The sequence below is a fragment of the Canis aureus genome, chromosome 38 (assembly GCF_053574225.1).
Source record: "Canis aureus isolate CA01 chromosome 38, VMU_Caureus_v.1.0, whole genome shotgun sequence".
In the NCBI taxonomy this organism is placed as follows: domain Eukaryota; kingdom Metazoa; phylum Chordata; class Mammalia; order Carnivora; family Canidae; genus Canis; species Canis aureus.
Genome location: NC_135648.1, coordinates 23,091,635 through 23,113,673, shown reverse-complemented (window position 1 = coordinate 23,113,673; position 22,039 = coordinate 23,091,635). Strand labels below are relative to the sequence as shown.

The following is a 22,039-nucleotide window of genomic DNA, read 5'->3' as shown; positions in this document are numbered from 1 at the left end:
ATGTGCAGAAAGCACCTCCCTCACTGGGGATGATGCCAAAGGCAGAGCTCCCCACCCTTAGCCTCAACTCTCTTTCACTCACTGCTAGAGAGGTAAAGTGTGTCATACCTTGGAGGAAGAAGCCTGGGTCTGGAAGCAGATAGCTCTGGACTGGAATCACCCAAACTGGCTGAAGTTATTGATCCTCTCTGAGCCCCAGCTTCCTCCTCTGTAAAATGGGAATGCTAATTCTACCCAAAAGGATTCTACGAGGCAGTACAGAACCACAATGCCTTGACAGCACCCTCAAATCCACAAACCATCTGAAAACTGAATGTTTTTCCTAACCCAGTGGATGGCAGACCCCAACCTGACTTGAACCTAATTAGCAACAATGTGACCCGCACAGCATGAGACACTTTATAGCCTTTATTTATCCTAGTTATGTGACTCTTTAGATAAGCCCTGCTGCAGAAATATTAATATGTTTGATCTTGAAGCTGCTCCAGACCTGGCTGGAGGCTTGATGTGGTACACAGCATGTGCATCACGTTGCCATTCTGATCCACAGGCCTCAAGGTTTCAGATGACCAGTTGTAGAGCTGTCTATACTGCTCCTCCAGCCCCTGGAGACACAGGTTTCAGGAGAGCCGCCAGAGTAATTTAGGCTAAAGATGTTGACAGTCATTCAAAGCACTTGCTCATCGCAATCTGGATCTTTCCTGGGTCCCTGGATTCCCGCAGCCTCGAGCCAGGTCCTTGGCAAGTTGGCATGGCACAAAAGAGAGGATCCAAAGACCAGCCCAACAGCCCCATAAGAATGCGGGGTCTTTCCACCTGAACAGAACTGGCAGAGGCCATGTGTTGTTGTCTGGCTGGACTTCAGGTAGAGACATGCCCAAGTATTCCAAGCATGCCTCCTGACTGCCCACCTCATTGGTCTTCCAGGTCTCTCTCTACCATATCACCACCCCACAGCTTCACCTGTGCTACCCACTCCTTAGAGGCCTTCCCAGGGGAACAAGCATCCAAGCCACTGGGAACACTCAGGGGTGGAGAGCTGGGCTGAAGGAAGAAGACGACACTGAGTGTGAGAAAGATGATGAAGAGGGGCCAGTCTGGGTGAGAAACAACACAGCCAGCACACAGTGGAACAGGTTTGGCATGTTTCTCCTGATGCCCGTTTCATGGCCTCAGGAGGCTTTAAATGGGAAGCCTACCCTGGCCAATAACTGTGAGCACTATTGGGCAACTGCTTCTCTCAGATCTCTTGGCTCTAGCTGTACATCTTAGGGACTTACTGGTGATTGTTAAGGACTTCACCATTCCGAGGCACGTCATCCCAGGTAGGCTGCTCAGCTCTGACCCTGGATCTTCTGTCTTAAGGATACCTGTCTCATCCCACCACCTCAAGCCAACAGACACTTTTCCGACAAGTTACTGGGCACACACCTGCAGACTTCACTTCTTGGGGCAGTAAGTTTACCTGAAGTTCTGGGAAAGGCCCTATCATCAATCAAATGGAGAGCTGAGGTGTGCAGAGTTAAGCAGGATGATGATAATCCAATTCACTGCCCTCATTTTACTCACCTGGGCTTGGTCCCCCAGGTCAGAACCTAAGCCTCCTGTTTTTTTTCACCCGTTTGTTTTACTTCTCCCTCTGCCCCACGCAAGCCTGAGGTGAGGGTGTTACCCCCTCAGATTTAACAACCCGAGTCAAACCCCAGCTGCTTTCCTAGGCTGGGAGAGCTCCTGATTCAGGACACGAAAATGGGGAAAGTCAGAAAATTCTCTCCTACAAAGAGACTCCTTGGCATCTACTTTCAGAAAAAGGGTCCTAGAATAAATCTCATAAAGAGCATCTAGTTTAATGTCTAGGGTGATTTCAACCCGATTTTCCCTTTAATGCTTTCTCCCCTACGGGTCTGCACACATGTACACACCCAACCACGTGCCTTAGTCCGGCAGCTGGGCTGCCTGGAGATTCCCACATATTTCTTGCTATTCCAGGCCTGACTCCTCAGAAGGTTGAACACCTCAGACATTCTAATGCCTCCAGGAGCCTGCAGATTTAAGGAAAGTTACCGTTTATATTCTTGAGAGTTCAGGAAGATCCGCCCTTTGAAAAATCGATCGCAAGATTTTTAAATGCCCTTACCTCTTGACCATCTAAGTCACCAACACTGGACACCAAATATAAAATATACCTCACGCTGCTCCCATAATCTGATCCACAAATTCCCTCTCTCTTCCAAGGATAGAAGATGACTTCCATCACTTCCAAAAGATAACCTCAGGAATAGGAACCGGCAAAGCCTGATCTTGGAGCCCCTCAGCGAAGGGAGAGTCTCTGGCTCTCTGATAAAGAGGAAGTGAGAGCACATTCCTTTTCCAGTGAGTGGCCTTGTCTGGGAGGTAAGAACCTCCCACAACTTTTAAAAATGAGAAACCCGAGACTCATTATGAGTTTATCATGACCCAAGGACCCACAGGGAAAGAACAGTGGTGACAAGACCCAAATCCAGGTTTTCAGGAATCTGCCCAAAAGAGCTGTTATCAGAGAGATTCTCATCTGTTTGGAGAAGGTCCTGCCTGGAGGCAAGATTTTTGGATTTCGTATACCAGTTACATTTCAGAAAATGAAATTTAAGGAACCACTATAAGGCTGCCAGCTTTTTATTTTGCCAAATAAGGACATTTTAAAAGCCCAACTGCCATCTACTCTCACCACCAGCTCATGAAAAGAATAAAAAAGCCATAATCCCAGAATAAAAATTGGAGCATATCTCCAGCCCTTGAAAGAAAACCTTTGAACTGAATATAGTTTGCTTTTTGGGGAAAAAAAAAAAAAATCAGTATGTTTTCCTTATTTCTCTCATTTCACCTCAGATTGGTGAAAACTCTGTCACTGACCAAAAATCGATAATCATTAGGCCAGATGACTTCTCTGCTTAAGACTAGAAATTAAGAGAAAAACCCTAAGCTTTAGAGATTTGGACCTTTCCAGGAGACCTGAGCTGGACAAATGTGGGAGATGGAGGAAATCAACAAACATGCTGTTTGCTTATGTGAACGTGCTTTGTCAGCTACAAAGACCTGAGCAAATGTTGGTTGCTGTGTTCATGAATCCAGTGTTCAGTGAGCATCTACCTCCACGTGGAGCCTCCCAAGTTCCGGTGACCCCTGGATGGTACAGTCCCCCTGCCTGTCAGGGATAAGACAGGGAGAAGAGGGAAGACGACAGCCCCACCAAGTCAAAAATTATCTGAGAGATAAAGGCAGCCTCTGGTGAGTGGTCGAGGGCAGCAAACCAGCAGCATGACACAGACACAGACCCGCGGATGTCATTTCAGACATACAGTTAGGGGCCCAGTGAGAACTGACTTCCTTCCAGGGAGCAGCTGCTCCACTCTGGCAGTCACAGATTATTGCTTTCTTGCTCGTCGTTCCAATGGGGAAGGCATGGAGGATGAAGAGGACAGGGAAGTTGGCGCAGTACTGTGGTGTGGAGGGAATACACGAAAAGGGCCCTGGATCTTGATCCTCATCCTTGACCATCTGCTGACTAACCATGTGTCCTTTGGTACCTCTCAGGTGTGGTTTCCTCATCTTTGTGGAAGGAATGATATTCTCTCTGTCTTCCTTATGGGACTGCAGTTAGACTGTAAGGAGACCCCTGAGGACAGAACCAGGTTTTTTTTTGTTTTTGTTTTTGTTTTTTTTGAGAGAGAATGCATGCAAGCGCAAGCCAGGGGAGAGGGAGAGGGAGAAGGAGGGGGGGGAGGTTTGAGAGAGAGAGAATATCAAGCAGACTCCCTGTTGAGTGCAGAGCATCACACGGGGCTCAATCTCACAACCCAGGAGATCATGATCTGAGTCAAAACCAAAGCTGGACGCTTAACCAACTGAGCCACCCGTGTGTTCCAGTACCAGGTATTTCCATATCTGTTAGATATTGAGCCACCCATGTGCTCAATATCTAACACAATACTCAGGAAAGGAAAGCGATTGGTAAACATCTGCTGAACCGAGCCAGAATGGGACAGCGTCTGTGAAAGCGCACTCTGTGCTGGGAAGCTCTGCACAATTGAATAAAAGGAAGGGTTATTGTTATCTGTTGGCCAAAATTATGCATCACACCATCTGTCAAATAAAAAAAAAAGACACTGGAAATCTCTCTGGGAGTAGATGGTGATATAAATAAAAAATAATTTTAAAAAAGATTTTATCTATTTATTTGACAGAGAGAGAGAGAGAGAGAAAGCATAAGCAAGGGGAGCTGCAGCAGGAGAGAGAGAAACAGGCTCCCCACCAAGCAGGGAACCTGATATGGGGCTCAATCCCAGGACTCTGGGATCATGACCAGAGTCAAAGGCAGACACCCAACCGACTGAGCCACCTAGGTGCCCCCCCAAAATAATTTTTTTAATACCCACAGTTTCAAAAATAACTATAATATACAACCCATTAATTATATTCCCTAATAAATAGCTGTGTGATTACATCCCAGATTTAACTGCACTATACAATTTCCTGGCTGAGAATGTGTCTTTACTGCCCTTTGCCCTGCCCACATCGACTCTCACCCACTTATCTCACTGTATCCAGAAGTCAGTAGACAAACCCTGGTTCTCTCACCTATTTGAGGTTACATCTATATTGAGAGTTGAGGTTCCTTGGCTGGCCGCAGCTTTGGAACGTACCAGAGCTTGGGACTCCCTGATCCCCTCTTTATTCCTTTCCATCCACTCCATGTTCTGCCTCCAGCTCACTTTGCCGCAGTCCACTCCCAAAGCTTATCTCATCACTCTAAATCTGCTTTTCAAAAGCCACCTCCAGTCTCTTGCCTAGTCTCATTGGTCTGGCCCACACACCATCCCTGCTGGGCCCCACCACACAGCATGTGCTGCCCATGGTCATGACAGTACAAACGGGTCTCAGCAGCTACGGCAGGCTGCCTGCCCACCAACCCCAAAGGAGGTAAGGCTCTGGTCTCTGCTCCTGGCCACTGAGAAACATGACGCAAATTCGGAAAGGCAGCCCCACATGCAGCCAGCCTTACCCACTACCCACCAATCACCTCCCCACCCAAATCTCTGCTTTCAGGAGGAATGCCAAGCCCCCCTTGCCCTCTCACCCACCCACCCCCTGCCCCAGGCATTGGCCTACATCCTGCCTAATTCTGAGAAACCAAGAAGAAAATGCTCCTGGCACTTGTCTCTCAGAGCTTTGATCTCTCTAGCTTGGTTTAAGCTAATTCCACATGAAGACCACGCTAGAACCCAGACCGGTTACACCTTCCCACAACACAGGCAACGACAGGACTTACAGTTAGCTTTTAGGGAGAGTGTTTCCAAGCACCTGCAAAAACCAAGGCTGGCTCTAGGGGCATTAGTCCTCCAGAAGCATTACCTCCGGTACAGAACCATGTCCCTAAGCTCCCTCTGTAGCCCCCTACCTCCACGGGAGGAAATACACATCCTAAAAGTCAGAAGGTTTTTCTAACTTTTTGATAGGAGACTCTCAAGGAAGATGGACATTCATGGGATATTCTTATTTGTTAGTAGAGAAAGGAATTAAATGAAAGAAGGAAGAAAAGGAAATTTGCTTTCCAAATATAATAGAAGTGCCAATACACACGCCCACACACACATATTTTCTCTCTCTCTCTGTCTCTCTCCCTCCCTCCCTCCTGCCTCCCTCCTCCTTCTCTCTCTCTCTCTCTCATTGTGAACCACTCCCCTTTGCCCAACATGTGTGTCTCCCTGCCCCCCTCCTTGCCACGGGAAGTCTGGGTAGCTCCAGTTCTTCCTAGCTTAGGTCCCCCAGACCCCAGATTTTACCTCCCATGCTGGAATTCAGGAACCAACAGGAAGACGCAGACAGCTGATTGGGAAGGAAGCAGACAACACTCCAGATCAGAGAAAATTGCCAAGGGTGGCCGATGCAGCTCCCATGAGAAGGAAGGAGACAGGGAGAGAGCCGGGGAATCCAGAACTTCCCTAGCCTTCCAGGAAGGCTCTGGTGTCAGCTCTCTCCCGGCACCAGCATTGACTGAAAACAAGGGGCAAGTCTCCTGATAAAGCGGGGGTCTGAAATCTGAAACTGCAGGTTGGCTGAGTCCTATATAAACACACTCACACCCCCGGCTCCTGGGGTCTGATGGCTCACCCGCTCTCGTTCCCCTCCCTCCCCACCCTGCTTGCAACTGGGTAACATCAGACAGCCCTCTAGCTGCAGCTCCTCCAGAAACCCTGAGCGCAGAGCCAAGCAGAGCCTGGCAGACACAGGAAGGACCTGTCAGGCGCTGTCCACATCTCTCCAGCCCCAGGCCCGACCCCTTCCAGCAGGGCACGCCCAGGTGCTAAAGCGGAGCTCAGGTACCAGGCACCAAGGGTGATGGGCAAGTTCTCAGTTTAGGAGGAGAGATTTCTAGACTCCTCCTTCACATCAAAGAATAGTATTTTCTTAAGGATCAGATTCCAGATGACTGGCCTGCCCTATGTTGTTTGCTGAACTCACCTTCCTCTCCTCCTCCGATTTTCTGCATCTGGCTCTTATGGAGACACCCCTTTTCCCTTATGGTTCACCCGCGATAGAATTAGGCCACGTGAGAGTGGGAAGGAAAAGAACGGAGACAACTGCCCCATTTTGCAGATGAGGGAGCTGAGGACAGGAAGAAGAATGGCTTGTCAAAGCTGGGGAGTGACTCTCCATCTGATTTGGCATCTTGGATGGTAGAACTGAAAGAGAAGTCTTTAAAGTCACACAGAAAAAAAAAGTCAGATGGACTCACATTTTAATACAACTAGACATTCACCTGAAGCACTGATTGTGAGAAAAATCATTTAGCGTCTCTGGGCCTCAATTTCCTAGGTTGTAAAGTGAGGCAAATGATACTACCCGAGGGAGTAACAATTTAAATAAGGTGACAGGGGGATCCCTGGGTGGCACAGCGGTTTGGCGCCTGCCTTTGGCCCAGGGCGCGATCCTGGAGACCCGGGATCAAATCCCACGTCGGGCTCCCGGTGCATGGAGCCTGCTTCTCCCTCTGCCTATGTCTCTGCCTCTCTCTCTCTCTCTCTCTCTCTGTGACTATCATAAATAAATAAAAATTTAAAAAAAATAAATAAGGTGACAGGTATGAAGTGGTGAATGAGTAGGAGGCACTCAGATCCACTACCCTCTTGCTCTGTTCACTATTGCACACCACCTGTTACTAGCTTCTCATTCAAGAAGGTAACTCTAAGTTGCCTTTAGTATTCACTATTCTTTCAGGTGTTGGTTTAATGTTTCTTGTTCATGGTCTTTATGTTCATCTGACTATTAACATCCATAGTTGACCTTGTGCGGTGCTCAGAATGCAACGCTTCACTTGTAAAAAGTGAAATCTTTCATCTATAGGCTGAGGTCACAGATTCTCACTGGAGACCTCCCCATAGACGTTTCTCACATCTCCACTTCCATGCTCCAAGCTTCATTCGCCCTGGAGCCCAACCACTTATTGGGCATTTTCCTTGAGGGTAACTAAACTTTGCCTTAAAGTTAGCACGCCTAAAATCCAATTAAGATTTACCATGCCATGACTAGCCATATTATAGTATTGATGTGAAATAGTCTCCAAGATACAGTAAATGAAGACAGTGAGTGGCAGAGCAATTAACTTAGTATGCTACCATTTGGGTTAAGAAATAATTTGTAACTACCTATATGATTCTACAGAGCAGGGGTCATCAAACTTTTTATGTAAAGGATTAGAGAGTATATATTTTCAGGGCCATATATTTCAGGACCAATAAATATCTCATGGGCCATATAGTCTCTGATGCAAATATTCAATTCTGCCTTTGTTGTACAAAAGCAGCTATGGACAACGTGTAGACAAATAGCATAAACAAATGAGCAGAAATCAATTAGTATAAACAAATAAGCATAAATGAATAAGCGTGGCTGTAAGCAAGACTCTCCTTGTAGATACTAAAACACAAACTTCATAGAATGTTAATGAATCAAAAATCTTATTTTTTTCGGCCATTTAAAATATAAACACCACTTTTGGCTCATGGCTCATAAAACATGAGGTAGGTGGTGGGCTGGATTTAGCTCATGGGTCTTGGCTTAGGCTGGCCTAGAGCATCTCAGGAAGGACACACCAGACACTGGTAACAGGGGTCACCTCCGAGGAGGGAGCTGGGAGCAGATCCATGACAGAGTAAGAGGGAAACTTTTCACTGGAAATTATTCTGTACCATTTGAATAATGCAACCTACACATGTTAAATATGGTCAATTATTAACGAGCTCACCATCCAAGCTCTCTTCTATCAACATTGATATTAACTGTCCCAAACAGGCTTGTAACCACCAGGTGGACTTTGTGTCTCTCCCACCCAAGTCAGTAATCTGGTGCCCAAAATCCACTGGCCCAGCTCACTGCACTGCTTCAGCCCATGACAGTTATCTATTCTCTCCGGAGCATGCCTACTATGGCCCTTTACCACTCCATTGTCCTGTCCTTCAGCCTTCTACCCTCTGTTGACTGTCTACTTGTGTCAAGCTTGTTTCCAAAAGAGAGACTGAAGCCTTTTAAGGACTGGGACTATTAATTTCTTGCCTTCCCTCTCTGCTCTTACACCAGTGCCTCGTACCTAGAGGGAATGCCATAAATAGTTGCTTGACTGTTAATCCCTCATCCAGCTAGAGACGGTGTAGAACACAGGGAAAAGATCCACCCAGAATAGAAGCTGGTTCTGAGACACGTAGCAGGGCAAGAGTGTGCATAGACACAAAGTCTTTGATCATAGTAAAGAATAAATAGTTAGGGAAGAAGAGAGCTGTTAGAGTCAATCTGGTCCAGATAAAAGGGGCTGTGCTCTGGAGAGGGAGTCAGAAGGCCTGTGGGGAATATTCCCCTAATCCGCAGCTGGGGAATCTGGGTGATCTCAGAATTCGCTCCCATGTTCAGGAGGGACCCCGGTACTGAGCAATCTTCCCTTCCACCCTGCAGTGCAGGAAACACTTTCTCCAGCACCTACGAAAGATGAACCTGCTGCCTGGACTTGCACAGGGACGAGGTGCCCACTACTTTTGAAGGTAGCCGGTTCCACTATTGAAGAGTGTGGTTAAGCATGCTTTCTGCTTCCACCCATTGTTTTGAGTTCTGGAACTACACAGATAAAGACTTTCTGAGCGGGTAACAAAAAAACTAATGATAACTGCCAAATATAATAGAGTTTTCAAATATTTCTTCCTTCCAAGATGTTTAAAGACACAAAATCATTGACTCTTTGAAACTGCAAATACCTTTGCTCAAAAATGTTTACTGAATGAAACTGAATGTAGTCCCTTTTCCTGCTTTTCAACATGAAAGCATTCAGGTTATGCAGTAAAAGGAATGGTTTTATTTCCTTACAGGAAGAAACTTCACAATCACCCATGGTGATGAGGGTCCTAATGTCCCATTTTACGCCACTGAGAACCCATGAGTAGAGGAGTTAGCTAGTTGGCCCCAAGTCACACAGCTAGTATATTTTAAAGCCAAATTTCAAATCTAGGCCTGCCTCGCTTCAAAATACAGTCTTTCCCCTAAGGTCCAAAGTTTCCATGACAGTTGATTATCTTTGTCAACCTCATTCCACCTCTGAAATGGGCAGAAATGAGTATTTCCATCATTTCCATCAAAAGCATAGGGGGAAATTACCACTTCTAACAGTCTGCAGCCCCTTGCCAGATCCATCCTCATAAGGCATTCAGGCCTTCCCAGGATGGCAGGAATGAGGTCAAAGACAGGTCAAAGCCAGGATTCCGGCACCCCAGAGACACCCTTAGGGGCAGGGTGACATCAGTCTAGCTCCCCCATGGTGCACAACGCTGTGGTTCCCATCAGTCAAGCTTCTCAGGGGCTCAGCTCCAGGCCTCCCAACAGGGCTGTGGTGCTCAGGAGCCCATGGAGCATGGCATTGTTTGGGCAGCACAAACACAACATTGACCTGGGTCTTGCCACCTGCCCTATGTAAGCTGTTTTTGGCAAACATTTGTCTGACTTGCCCAACAGAGGGCTGGGGGCCACTATGACCCCCAGCCTGACAACCCCAGTTCTGGGAAGATGGGCTGCGGAGTGCTGGGGCTAGGCGCTGAGGAACCACACACACTTTGATTCAGCCACTCCTCCACCCCTCAGCAGAGAACTGCCTATGTTGCCTGGCCTCTCCCATACCCTCTGAGCAGCTCTGAAATGTTTGTAGCCTGGTCCTTAGCCCATTATTGAAGCTCTGCTTCAGATCCCCGAGTGGCTCCAGATTGTCCGGTTGGAGTTCATGGTGCTCGGTGATGCCCTTCTCCACCCTACCTGGCTCCCTTTCCAACCTACCCTGTAGGGGCCTGGAAACACACCTGGTTGCTCTCCACCTCGGAGCGCCTACCACCGGAGATGCGCACATGTCTGGGCTCATCTGGCCTCCGTGACTACCGAGCCACAGGAGATGACCTTCCCCATTTCTCAAGAGGGCAAACCACAGCCAGGAGTTGAAAGCTCACACAGGATGTTAATGTTGGAGGCAGAAACAGGCCCTGAGCCCACTGCTTCTTTTCTCCGTTGCTGCGGAAAAGACACTCCCTCTTCTCCATAGTATTTAGTCTGGACTGGCCCAAGGAAATTCCACAATGCTCTACCTCTCCTGCTCCCATTCTCAGGTAGCTGTCTTTGAGACCTTCACCTGACACTCTCAAGCTACCCACCCTTTTATCTGCCACCTCCCTGGGAGACGTGGTCATTAGCCGAGAGCACTATGTAGGTGTCTAATTAAGCAATCAGCAGAAAACGCAGAAACCTGTTCAAGCCACCCCATGAGCATCCACCCAGGGATCCTCTTACAGTCAACTCCCTCCCCCGAGCTTCCTGGAAAGGTCCCTATTGTTTGCCTGGAACATAGAAAAGTGTCCAATTCTGCCCTCCTACTTATCTGCTGGCACTGACTTCCTGGACTTGGCATACCCCCAGGGGGTGCTATTCACATAGAGCACAGTGTGAATGGTACCCCCAGAATTGTGGGACATGGTAGCCCCAGGTGGATGGGAAAGTGAAGGTCCTCAGAGAGGGAGGACAGGGTATTCTGAGAAGATGTCTGCCTACCTGGCTTTTTTAGGTGTCCCAGAGCTATTTGCTGCTGTGCTGGAATTTTGGGGTCAGGACACAGGAAGGAAGGAGCCCTTGAGTGGTCGGTAGGAAGGTGGCAGGGGTGGAGGCAGGGAGCAGAGGTGGCTCAGCGCTCCTCCCACCTGTGTCTCTGAGTCCTCTCTCTGTTCTGCACTGTCTACTCACCTGTTCCTGCTTCACCTTTTAAATGGAATGTCCCACTTGCCCTGGGAGCCCAGGGGTGGGTGAGAAATTCTGTGCTCAAGAAGACTTCCTCCTTTAGAGACTGGAGTCCTGGGATTCCCACAGAGGCTGCTGTGATGACAGGGGCAGGAAATGGGACAAGGGCAACAGCAGAGGAGGATCCTTGGAGGACAAGACAGACTTGAACTCATGCCCACTCCCCCCAGCCTGGGGATGGTCAAAGTGGGGGACTGGAAACTACAGACACCTGCCCCCTCCCTTGATCCTGGCAGATCCCCCTCTCAGGTGTCAGATGGGCACCCCAACAAGCTGAATGAGACCCTCCTCCTCGTCTCTTCTCCTCTGCCCTTCCCTGAATCACACTTGTCTTTCTTCTTTGAAGCCCTTATTGCCAGGCCCAGAGACCTCTTTCAGTCTCATCTCTTCTACCCTCACAATGGAGCAGAGGAGGGTAGGCACGCCTGTACTGATGCCTGCAAGCTTTTCAAAGGGACAGTGTATGCCTGTGTTGGGGGTGGGGGGTGGAAGGGGGGTGGACAGCACCTCAGGACCAGTCCAGGGCTTCTAATCCCATGGGGGCTCCAATTACTCCAAAACCACACCCCTGTATCAATGTAGGCCCCAGTGCCCTTCCGTGCCCCAGGACTCTGCCAGCTTGGCCCAGAACCCTGGCACACACTCTTGTTCCACCAGGATATGCGGGTTCTCTCTGACAGAAATGGGAGAATAACTTTTCTTTCCAGCTGCTGGGCCCTGTCCAGCTGTTTTCCAACTCCGATGAGACAACTTGGACTTTGATTATAGCAGGAAACATTAGGTTAGACACCAAGAAGCACTTGGAACAAGTGATAAGAGAAAGTTTAGGACTCTGCCTTGTGCTTTAGAAATACCACCAGTTTCCCTCTGTAGAGCAGGACTTAATGCCTGTTTCCATCATGTTACCCTCTTGCTCAGAAATTCCCAGTGGCTGTCCCCTCCCCTACTGGATACAGAAAGGCCTAACTCCGGGGCACCCAAAGCTCACTGCAGCACATGCCCATTCATCTTTTATTTAATATATTTAAAAGATTTTATTTATTTATTTATTTATTTATTTATTTATTTATTTGAGAGAGAGAGAGAGAGAAAGAGCACGTGTGCACGTGCATATAAGCAGGGGAAGGGCAGAGGCAGAGGAAGAGACTCACCACTGAGCAGGGAGCCCAACTCAGAGCTCCATCCCAGGACCCCAGGATCATGACCTGAGCCAAAGGCAGACACTTAACCAACTGAGCCACCCAGGGACCTCCCACCCCATTCATCTTTTAAATGGCATATTCCACCGCCCTGTATGTCGATTTTCTAACGAGGCCAAAGCTTCTCAGTATTTCCCCAAAGGCTGTAAGCAACTCTGTGTGTGGCCATGACGCCTCCTCCCTCTCACGAGGAGGTCCCACTCCTCTTCAGCCACCACAACCAGCCAACCTTTAAGGTTAAGCTCAGCCAAACTAATTATCTGATAACCCAGGAACTCCTCTATAAAACCCATTCTGCAGGGCACCTGGGTGGCTCAGTCGGTTAAGTATCTGCCTTCCGCTCAGGTCATGACCCTGGAGTCCTAGGATGAAGCTCTAGAATGGGCTCCTTGCTCAGAGGGGGGCCTACTTCTCCCTCTCACTCTTTGGGCTGCTCCCCCTGAATGCCCCCTCTCTCTAATAAAGAAATAAACTTTAAAAAAATTCCCCAATTCCATCCTAGATGCCTGTTGAATGTAAATCTCCCAGGAGAGGCAGGTGGACATTGCTGTAAGGCTGAGCTCAAAGGTCATCTCTTCCAGAAAGCCCCTGTTAAATACCCCAGGCCACAGAAAGTACCCCATCCCCACCATGAAGATATGCGTAGGTATCGGTCAAGCATTACCTAGACATGTCTTAAGCATCCACAGTGTTAGGATCTAAGAGAAGATGAGGTCCCTGCACACAAAGAACCCCCAATCTAGTGACTGGACAAAGACCAAAACCCATAAAACCATCCTCAAAGCAGCCCATGATGGGGGTGGTTTGAAGGAAGAGTCAGGGAGGTGGCAGCATGGGGACAAGAGCTTCTGAGAGACAGAAGGTGGGCATTCTAGAAGGGAGCCGCTGTGAAGAGCTAGAGAAAGCTCAGGCCCCTTGGCTAGGTCAGGGGCTACACTGGGAGGTAAGAGTAACAATAGGAAGGAACAGCGAGTGTGTGTTTACTGTGCACACTACTGAAGCTGCTGTCTACTCATGGCCTCCTTCATCCCCATCACTAAATGAAGCTGGAAGAGTACTGGGGGCCAGGCTGTGGAGTCCCACCATGCAAAGTAGCTCCTGCTCAATTAATAGTTTCTCAGTGATCAATAGATGAAATGATCTCTGAAGGCTCACTTCCAGAGGCAGAAAGGCAGGGTCCTTCGGGAGCAACTATGGCTTGGAAAAATATTCTCCTAACTTTGTAAACTATTAAAAGTAACACCAGGGCTGATGAGTGGAGGAGAGGTGCTGGCTGAGGGAGAGCCTGGCTTTCCTGATGCAGGATGTAAGAGTGGGTGTTAGAGCACTCCCGGTCCCCACAAGAACCCAAGCAAGGCTTGGGGAGACAGCTGCCTGAAGGACAGCTGTGGGTGGCTCAGAACAGGGACCCAGGAGAAATGCTCTCAATGGGCTGGCCTAGGAGTACTTGACCTCCACAGAGGTCCCTTGTCCCAAATGCCAGGGCATGACCTGTGCAGGCAAGGGTCCCTCAGCACACCTCAGAGTGGGCAGGGCCTCCTGAACTGATCTTATCCTTCCTCCTGCTCCACAGGTGTAGTAGCATCTTAGCGGACCCATTCCAGAGAGACGGAGGGGCCTTCTAGAAGGTCTACAAGTTTCCCTGGTTTCCACCTTTTCCAGCCTGCTGGTCTTTGGGTTAACCTTTACCTGGCTGGCTAGGATTTAAACCCATCCGCCACTGGGGAAGTCAAAATTTATCTGAGATTTATTTATCTGAGATTTACTCAGATAGAAAGGACACCGTGGTGCACCTGGGTGGCTCAGTTGGTTAACCCAGGGTCCTGGGATTGAGCCCCACATCGGGCTCCCTGCTCAGCGGGAAGTCTGCTTCTCCCTCTCCCTCTGCCTTCCACTTCCCCTGCTTGTTCGTTCCTCCTCCCCCCATGTCAAATAAATAAATAAATAAAATATTTTTTTAAAAAAGGACACCATGGACAGATGGAGGCTGCAGTGCATTCTTCACTTCTCTGAGTTCTGCATTCGAAGAGGATAGGGTGGGAATGACTCTACCGTAACTCCCCAGTGGGAATTCAGAGCTGAAGAACAGAAGAACCAAATGATGAACCCGGGTATGTGAAGAGGCCTCTCTGCATCCACTTCACGGTTAACACAGAATCACATCATCTACCATGTAACCTGCAATGCCCAGAACTGGAGGCCTGGAGCCCTGTGCTCTAGTCTGCTCTGCGCCTTGGCCAAATCACAGAATATCTGTGCCTCTCTTCCTTTACTTATGGAACAGAATGGGAACCTATGTTTATCTAACTCAGCCCCTTGTGAGTGTAAAATAACTCAATATACATAAAAATATTTCAAAAGTCAAGCCTAAAAGCAAAACATAGTGGATGTTGATAGAATATCAATCAGTTCATAAAGAGACCCCCAGGTATTTCAAGCCCTCAGCAATGAGCCCCACACTCTGGGCTCCAGGCAGGGGCTCCAGCTTGCAACGCCTTTCCCTGGTTTGAGTCTGGGAAGTGATAAGAATAACCCTGAGCAAAATCCCCACAGCCAGGGCTCCAGGAACACCTGACCCCAGCTGCAGCCACCTCCTGGGCTCTGAGCACATTCTCTTCAGAGCCCCACGTCTGGGAACCACGAGGTACCTTCCCACTGCCATAGAGCCCCAGCGCTCCCAGCTAGAGCTACACCTGTTTCTGAAAAGAGGCCACCCGAGCCTGTCATGTTCCATCCTCCTTCCTCTCAGGAGTGTCCTCCTCACTACCCTCCTTGCTTTCTGAGTAGATTCCAAAGGACAGTGACATTCACACTGTATTTTTTGTTTGTTTGTTTGTTAGATAGAGCACACATGCACAAGGTCAGGGAAGGACAGAGGGAAAGAAAGAATCTCAAGCAGACTCCACACCCACTGCAGAGCCTAGATGCGGGGCTTGATCCCACAACCCTGAGGTCATGACTTGAGTTGAAACCAAGAGTTGGATGCTCAACAAACTGAGCCACCCAGGTGCCCCCACACTGTAATTTCTGAATTACAATTTAAATCAAGATTGGTGGGATGCCTGGGTGGCCCAGTGGTTGAGCGTTTGCCTTTGGCTCAGGGCGTGATCCTGGTCCCAGGATCGAGTCCCACATCGGGCTCCCTGCGTGGAGCCTGCTTCTCCCTCTGCCTGTGCCTCTGCCTTTCTCTCTGTCTCTCTCATGAATAAATAAATAAAATATTTTAAGTAAAAATAAATAAATAAAATTAAAAAATAAATCAAGATTGGCATTTTAAAAATTTAATGGCACAGAAAATATCAGAACACACAGCAGTCTGTAAAAGTATTAAAAGCTGTAACCCACATGTGCACGTGCACACAGAGTATTAGAATCTTGACTCCGCTGCTTAATCTTTCTATGCTTCAGTTTCTTCATCTTTAAAATGGGTACAGCAACAGTGTCCACTCCGTAAGGTTATTGTGAGGATTATGTTAGTTAATATACATAAAGCATTTGGAAAAACACTTGGCACAAGTGCTATGTAAAAGTTTAATTTCATATATTTCTATGCACGTATAAGGGTGTGTGTGTGTGCACAGGTGTGTGCATTTCTTTGTACACAAGGTAAACATCTTTCTGTAGTATGGTGAAAAAAACCTGAAAACCACTGCTCTGGGAGAAGCTAAGAGGTGTCTCTCCAAGGACAACATTAACTTAGAGACCAGTTCCCAAGTCTCAAAGGCTTCACAGGTGTTTGCACACCTCGTCTTAGGGAGAGAGGCCAAGACGATGTGAGGAACACACGGCCGGGCAGCACAGATACTGAGAGCATCATGCTAAGTGCTTCCCAAATTGAATCATTCAATCCACCATCTTATGAGCTGGGTATCATTATTCCCATTTTACAAGAGGAGGAACAGAAGCACGGAGAGATTAGGTTGCCACACAGCTAGTAAGTAGTAGAGTCAGGATTTGAATTCTACCTCCCAAATCTCGACTTTTAACAGTCATACTACACTGTCTGCTTCACTTTGATGCCACCTTCTTGCAAAGGAGAGGGAAAGCCAGACCTAAGAAGGTTCTGAGGCGACAGCCTGCCATAAGACAGGTTGCCCTCTCCTCTAGAGCAAGCAATTTAATTTTCCAATGGCTTGATTTGGGGATACAGCACTTCCAGGCTCCCACCAGAGAGTCCAGAGAGTTCTACTACAATAGTTGGAAGTCACAGGCTCAGGTAACAAGGCTCATAACCATAAGATGTGCTAAGTAGTTGCTTAATTTCTCCAGTATGAACTTGCATAGAGACATCAGATTTTCCCACACTCTTTATTCTAGAAGACCCAGGTTTATTCTGATCATGTCCAGTTTTACCTTCTGCACAGCCCCGAGATGCCAGGAGGGGCACTGCTGTCCTGTTTCCCAGCCCTGAGATGCCCAGCCTTGCCAGCGGTTACCCTGTGAGTGCGTGAGCACCCTGTGAAGACTGGGAAGGTGTCCGGTGCTGGGGAGCTGGGAAGTTAGGTCCCCTCTGTCTCAAAGAGCCTGGTGGCACTGGTTCTCCCGCCAGCTCCTGTTTCCCTCCCCCCTTGACATCGACGAGAACCCCTCCCGCACACAAGGCACTCTGTTTACCTTTGGAACCGTGGGTTTCATCAAACCCAGCTACTCCTTCCAACGGGGAGAAAGAGGAGAAAGAAGGCAACATGGGCTGTGATCAGGGACGAGGCCCCCCTCCCTCTGGCTGCCTGCTGTCTGTCACTTGGCTCAGGGAACCCCAGAGCTTGAGCAGGAGGAGGAGCTGAAGCCTCTGTCCCATCAGCTCTCTGGACCATCTCCTCTGAATCCCCAGCGTCCCCATTTACTGTCCTCTCCAAGGAGAGCTGGCCAATACCCCCTCCTCCTAGGTGAAATCCAGGACTTTTGTTTGGATCTTTTCCTTCTGTGTTAAACTTCAAACACTGATGACGAAACAAAACCAGCCAACAAACGGAGAAACTGAGGTCCAGAGAGGCTGGGGGGATTGCTCCTGGTCACGTCACAGGTGGATATAAGTGACAGCAGGTCCCAGGAAGGCCGGGCTCCTCCCAGAGCTGGTAGAAACTTCCCCTCCCCAGTAAATCCTCCTCCCCCGCTCTGACAGAAGTGACCTATTCCGTGCAAGGCATGTTGGCCCTGGGGGTAAACCCTTGGAACTAGATCTCTGGAGCAGGTGAAGGGAGGATGGGGGGACAGAGAGTGTTCTTGGCCTTCTCCAAAATATCCAGAATAAGGCCCCTACAGTCTGTAAATGCTGCCCCATCTCTTTTGAAAAACAAGTCCTTGAGCCAAATCTGGCACATGCCAGGCAGCCAGGTACCTGGAAATGAAGCAGGCAGCTATTCCGGGGATCTTGTGGCTTCTTCTTCATGCGAAAGAACTGAGTAGGATAAAGGGGAGGAGGGTCTGAGCTCTATCACACTGCGCTCTCTGAATGGGAAAGGCTGTTGTTGAAGGGTAGAATGCGTGACAGTGTTAGCCAGAGGCCAAGGCTGGCCTGATGACCCTTGGGAGCATCCTCAAGGGCAGTAGAAGGAGTCAAGTCAACCAACAGGACATAAAACACTACTAAGTGGGAGCCGAGGGCACTGAGCTCCCTTTCTGCCCCTAGAGCTAATCCGCTGTGCACCCTCAGGCAAGCCACAAGCCTCTCTGAGCCTCATCTGCACCGGGCCGTGAGGACGGAGGCAAGGGAAGAGAAGAAACAAACTGTGCCCTGTGCCTGCTTCCACCCCTGAAAGATTAAATCCACCCTCTTGGGCTGGGCGTCAAGGCTCTTCACAAGCCAGCCTACCTTCTGGCCTCTTCTCCTGAGACCCCGCAAGTGTTCTCTGTGCTTCAGCCACTTGCAGTGCTGCTGTGTTTCCAGATCCAGGGGGCCCCCTGCATCTCAGTGTCGGGGCTCGCTGTTCCTTCTTCACCAGCTACACCCTTTCTACTCCCTCACCCTGACCTCAAGGATCAGCCCAAACCCACCCACTCCCACACCGGCAGCCTCCCTGCATCTGTGTGCAAAGCTCTCTATGCATCTGAGCTTCTTTTTCTTAATTCTTTGTTAATGAATCTACCCACAAGACTGTTAAAGGACCCATCAGGGGTACCTGGGGGGCTGAGTCAGTTGGGCATCTGCTCTTGGTTTCCACTCAGGTCATGATCTCGGGATCCTGAGATCGAGCCCCATGTGGGTCTCTGTGCTGGGTGTGGAGCCTGCTTACCTCCCTCTCCCTCTGCCTTTGGAACCCACCATCCCTACTCATGCTTTTTCTCTCTCTTTCTAAAGAAAAAAATAAAAAGGACCATGTCAAAACCATCATTCACCTAACAAGCAACTAGTAAATGTCTGCTCTGAGCCAAGCACCATTGGGTGCCAGGGTACAGAGGTGAGGAAGCCAGTCCCACAGTGTGGCGTGCCCTGTGCTCAGGACAGTGTGGGTGCAGAGGGGCTGCCTGCTGCAGTCGGGAAAGGCAGGTGCCAGGAGCTGCCCCTGGGGCCTGCAATGCACGCTCTACCTCCTCTCCTTTAGGGAGGGCTAAGGGATATTGGGAAGAAGAGTGCAAGAGCAGAAACCATGGCCCCTTCCTGAGCCCTTCACTGTAATCTCTTGCAGTGCTTCCTACACACCATTTTTCTTAGTCCTCGAATGAACTCTCTGACAAAGGCCTTGGTAGATGAGAAAAGTGGTGCCCACAAAGGCTGAGAAACTTGCTCAAGGTCACATGGTAAGTGGCAGAGCTTAGGTGGGACCTCAGTCCATGGGACCCTCCCTTGCCCTTAGTCTCAGGCTGTCCAACTTAAATACACTAAAGAAGGAGCACCTGTGTGTGCCAAGACTTCTTTTTTAAACAAGGAAATAATGATTATCAACATCAAGGCTCTAAACTGTGTGACTTTAGTCCCTGCTGCCTAGGTGGCCTTCTGGAAATTCTCTATTCCCTTCTCCTTCCATTGCAACAGCAGGTTCCCAGAACACCAATAAGCCAGCCAGCTTCCCACCCTGCCTGGGGAAGCCAGTGGGATCGCATGCCAGAGTGCTGCCAGCCAGCGCTTGCCACTTCAAGGGGTCATTAGTGGCTGTTGGCAGGTGGTCCCAGGCTCCTGTGGCCACAACCATGGCCCCTATCACCCAGAGCTATCCACCACTGGATCCTGCCCTTAAGGGGGGGGGGGGGGCAGCAGAGAATGGGCCTCCTGCGGTCGGCTCACCACCAACCACCACCACACTTTTCCCACACTCCTGCACATTCCCCCACCACACAGTTTTCTCTCAGAACCCAGTTGTGGCTCTTGCCCATGCAAACTCCTCTGCCTGAGCTCCAAGGGCTTTTTCCCAACATCCTCTACTCCTTTATTCCTTCCTTCTGTGAGACCACCCCCACCACAAAACAAACCAAGCTTGCTGGCCCTGAGGAGTTTGCAAATGCCCTTCCTGTCCCATGGAATGTCCTCTTACCCATACAAGTTCTTTCCCTTCTTTCCATCCTAAATCTACACCATCTCTTCCAGGTAGCCTTCCCTAACAGACCATACCCAATCTTGATCTTGCCTTTGATTTGCATTTTCTCAGAACTTGACACCTTCCCTGCATTTATGTTGGTTACATCCATTTGTCACATTCAATAATCTGACAAACATTTACTAAGGGTTGACAATGATGGGCCAAGCATTTATTGACTGTCTACTATGTGCCAGGCACTTCCTTCAATGAGTTTGTACTCAAGCCCTCTGCTGAGGGAGGCTCACATCTGCACATAAGTTGGGAGCTGTCTCAGGGATGGTCTCCTCTTTGTTCCATCCCTGCCCCAACATTTACAAAGCACTTTCACTTGGGGCACCTGGCTGGCTCAGTTGGAACAGCATGCGACTCTTGGTCTCGGGTTTGTGAGTTCCGGCCCCACATGGGGTATAGAGATTATTTAAATAAATGAAAACTTAAAAAACAAACCAAAGCACTTTTACTTGTGCTTCCATTATCTTATTATATCTGCATGGCAGCCCTACAAGGTAGGACAGAAGGCGTTATTATTCCATTTGAAAGATGGGGATGCAGAGGCCCAGAAAGATGAGGCAACCTGTCCAAGGGCCCCTAGCTGGTTACCAGCCAGGTCATCAATAGAATTTGGGTCCCCTGACTCCCAAGGAGAGTGGCCTCCACCCCCACCATGCAGATGAAGATCCTTAAGAGCTGGATGGGACCTACTTTACCACCCATTTCTCAACCTCTGTCACTGCCCCTGGACCTCAGGGAAGAAAGAAGGCTGAGAAAAGTGGAGGGCGTTAGGAAGTGCTGGTGTAACTAGAAACTTTGAACAAGCTTATCCTTGTATTCCTGGCACATCGCAGGCACTCAATACATATTTGTCGAATGGGATGAATGACTCACTGGCGAGGCCAGGGGCACAGGGTATGGGTGAGTTAGCAGTAACAGCCATGAACATGTACTGTGCATCAGGCATAGTCCTAAATGCAGCTCCTTTCATCTTCACAGCCCTTGTGAGATGGCTGTCATCGCGTCCCTTTCACGGAGGAGACGAAATGAGCTTAAACATCTAGAGCACTGGGAAGGAACCGGAGCAGCCTGGCTCCAGAGCTATGTTCTCCACCACCTTGGCCAAGTCCAGGTCATAGGCTCCTGCATCCACAGTAATCACTCACTTCTCATTACATGCGTACCGAGGCAGTGTTCCAACAAGTGCTGAATGATGACTAAAGTCACACTTCTGCCCCGGGCCCTGAGGTTCTGCATGAGCCTGCATGAGTTACCCCGACTGTAATGAGGGTGGCAGGCAGGGGGCTGTGTTTCAGCTGCCCCGGGTCCTATCCAGTGCCCACACCCCAGAGTCCTGCCACTACCCATGGGCCTGACCCCCAAACAGCAGCTCTTGTCTCTGACCTGATGGCCAGACAGGCCTGATAAGCACCAGGGCTATGGGTTGCCAAGGGCAGAGGATGGAAGGAAACTTCTGGTATCTTAACCAAAGCCAAAGGAGAGGGCGGGGTTAAGGAGGGTAGAGCTGTGTTTGTCACTGGAACAAAAACATGCTGAGAAGACTTATAAATAGAATCAAGAGAGGGGCCTCCGTGAATAACCCCTTTATGGGACAGGATGGGAAGGACCGGGCTGGGCTGCTCCAGCTCTGGCTAACTTTTGTGCTCTGTCCGAAAGGAGGCTGACACTGAGACAGGAAAGTCCCAGGACCACCTAGACAGGACCAGGGGCCAAAGAAAGAGAGTGGAGAAATAATCAGCTCTAAGGCCCAGCTTCTCTGACAAAATCTGAGCTGGGAGGGATAAGAGGCAGAAGAAGGCATTTGGGGCAGGGAGACTCTCCTGGAAGTCACGAAAGCTGGAAGGTGCTGGGTTGGAAGTTGGTTCCGGTCTTTTGTGCTTCTACGTGACCTTGGCTTGGGGGCTTACTAAACTTTCCATAACAGACTTCAGCTTTTTCATTTATTAAAAAAGGGTAGTGTGT

The 22,039-nt window shown here is 49.2% G+C and overlaps 1 protein-coding gene across 14 annotated transcripts in view; it reads right to left on the bottom strand.

Annotated features, from left to right (window-relative positions):
• Window positions 1-22,039, bottom strand: part of PLEKHA6 (pleckstrin homology domain containing A6) — a 140,713-nt gene that overhangs the window by 67,157 nt on the left and 51,517 nt on the right. Inside the window, exon 1 of one of the 14 annotated variants that reach the window (XM_077886801.1) lies at window positions 6,502-6,645. The exons of 11 other annotated variants lie outside the window; for them this stretch is intronic. Coding sequence is in view for 1 of the 3 variants with exons in the window: in XM_077886793.1 (XP_077742919.1) it covers window positions 2,138-2,148 (11 nt within the window). In the remaining 2 variants the exon portion in view is untranslated. Of the gene's footprint in view, window positions 1-2,137; window positions 2,333-5,822; window positions 6,112-6,501; window positions 6,646-22,039 lie in introns of those variants that run through there. 2 more of the 14 variants (XM_077886794.1, XM_077886793.1) reach the window with 2 other exon arrangements.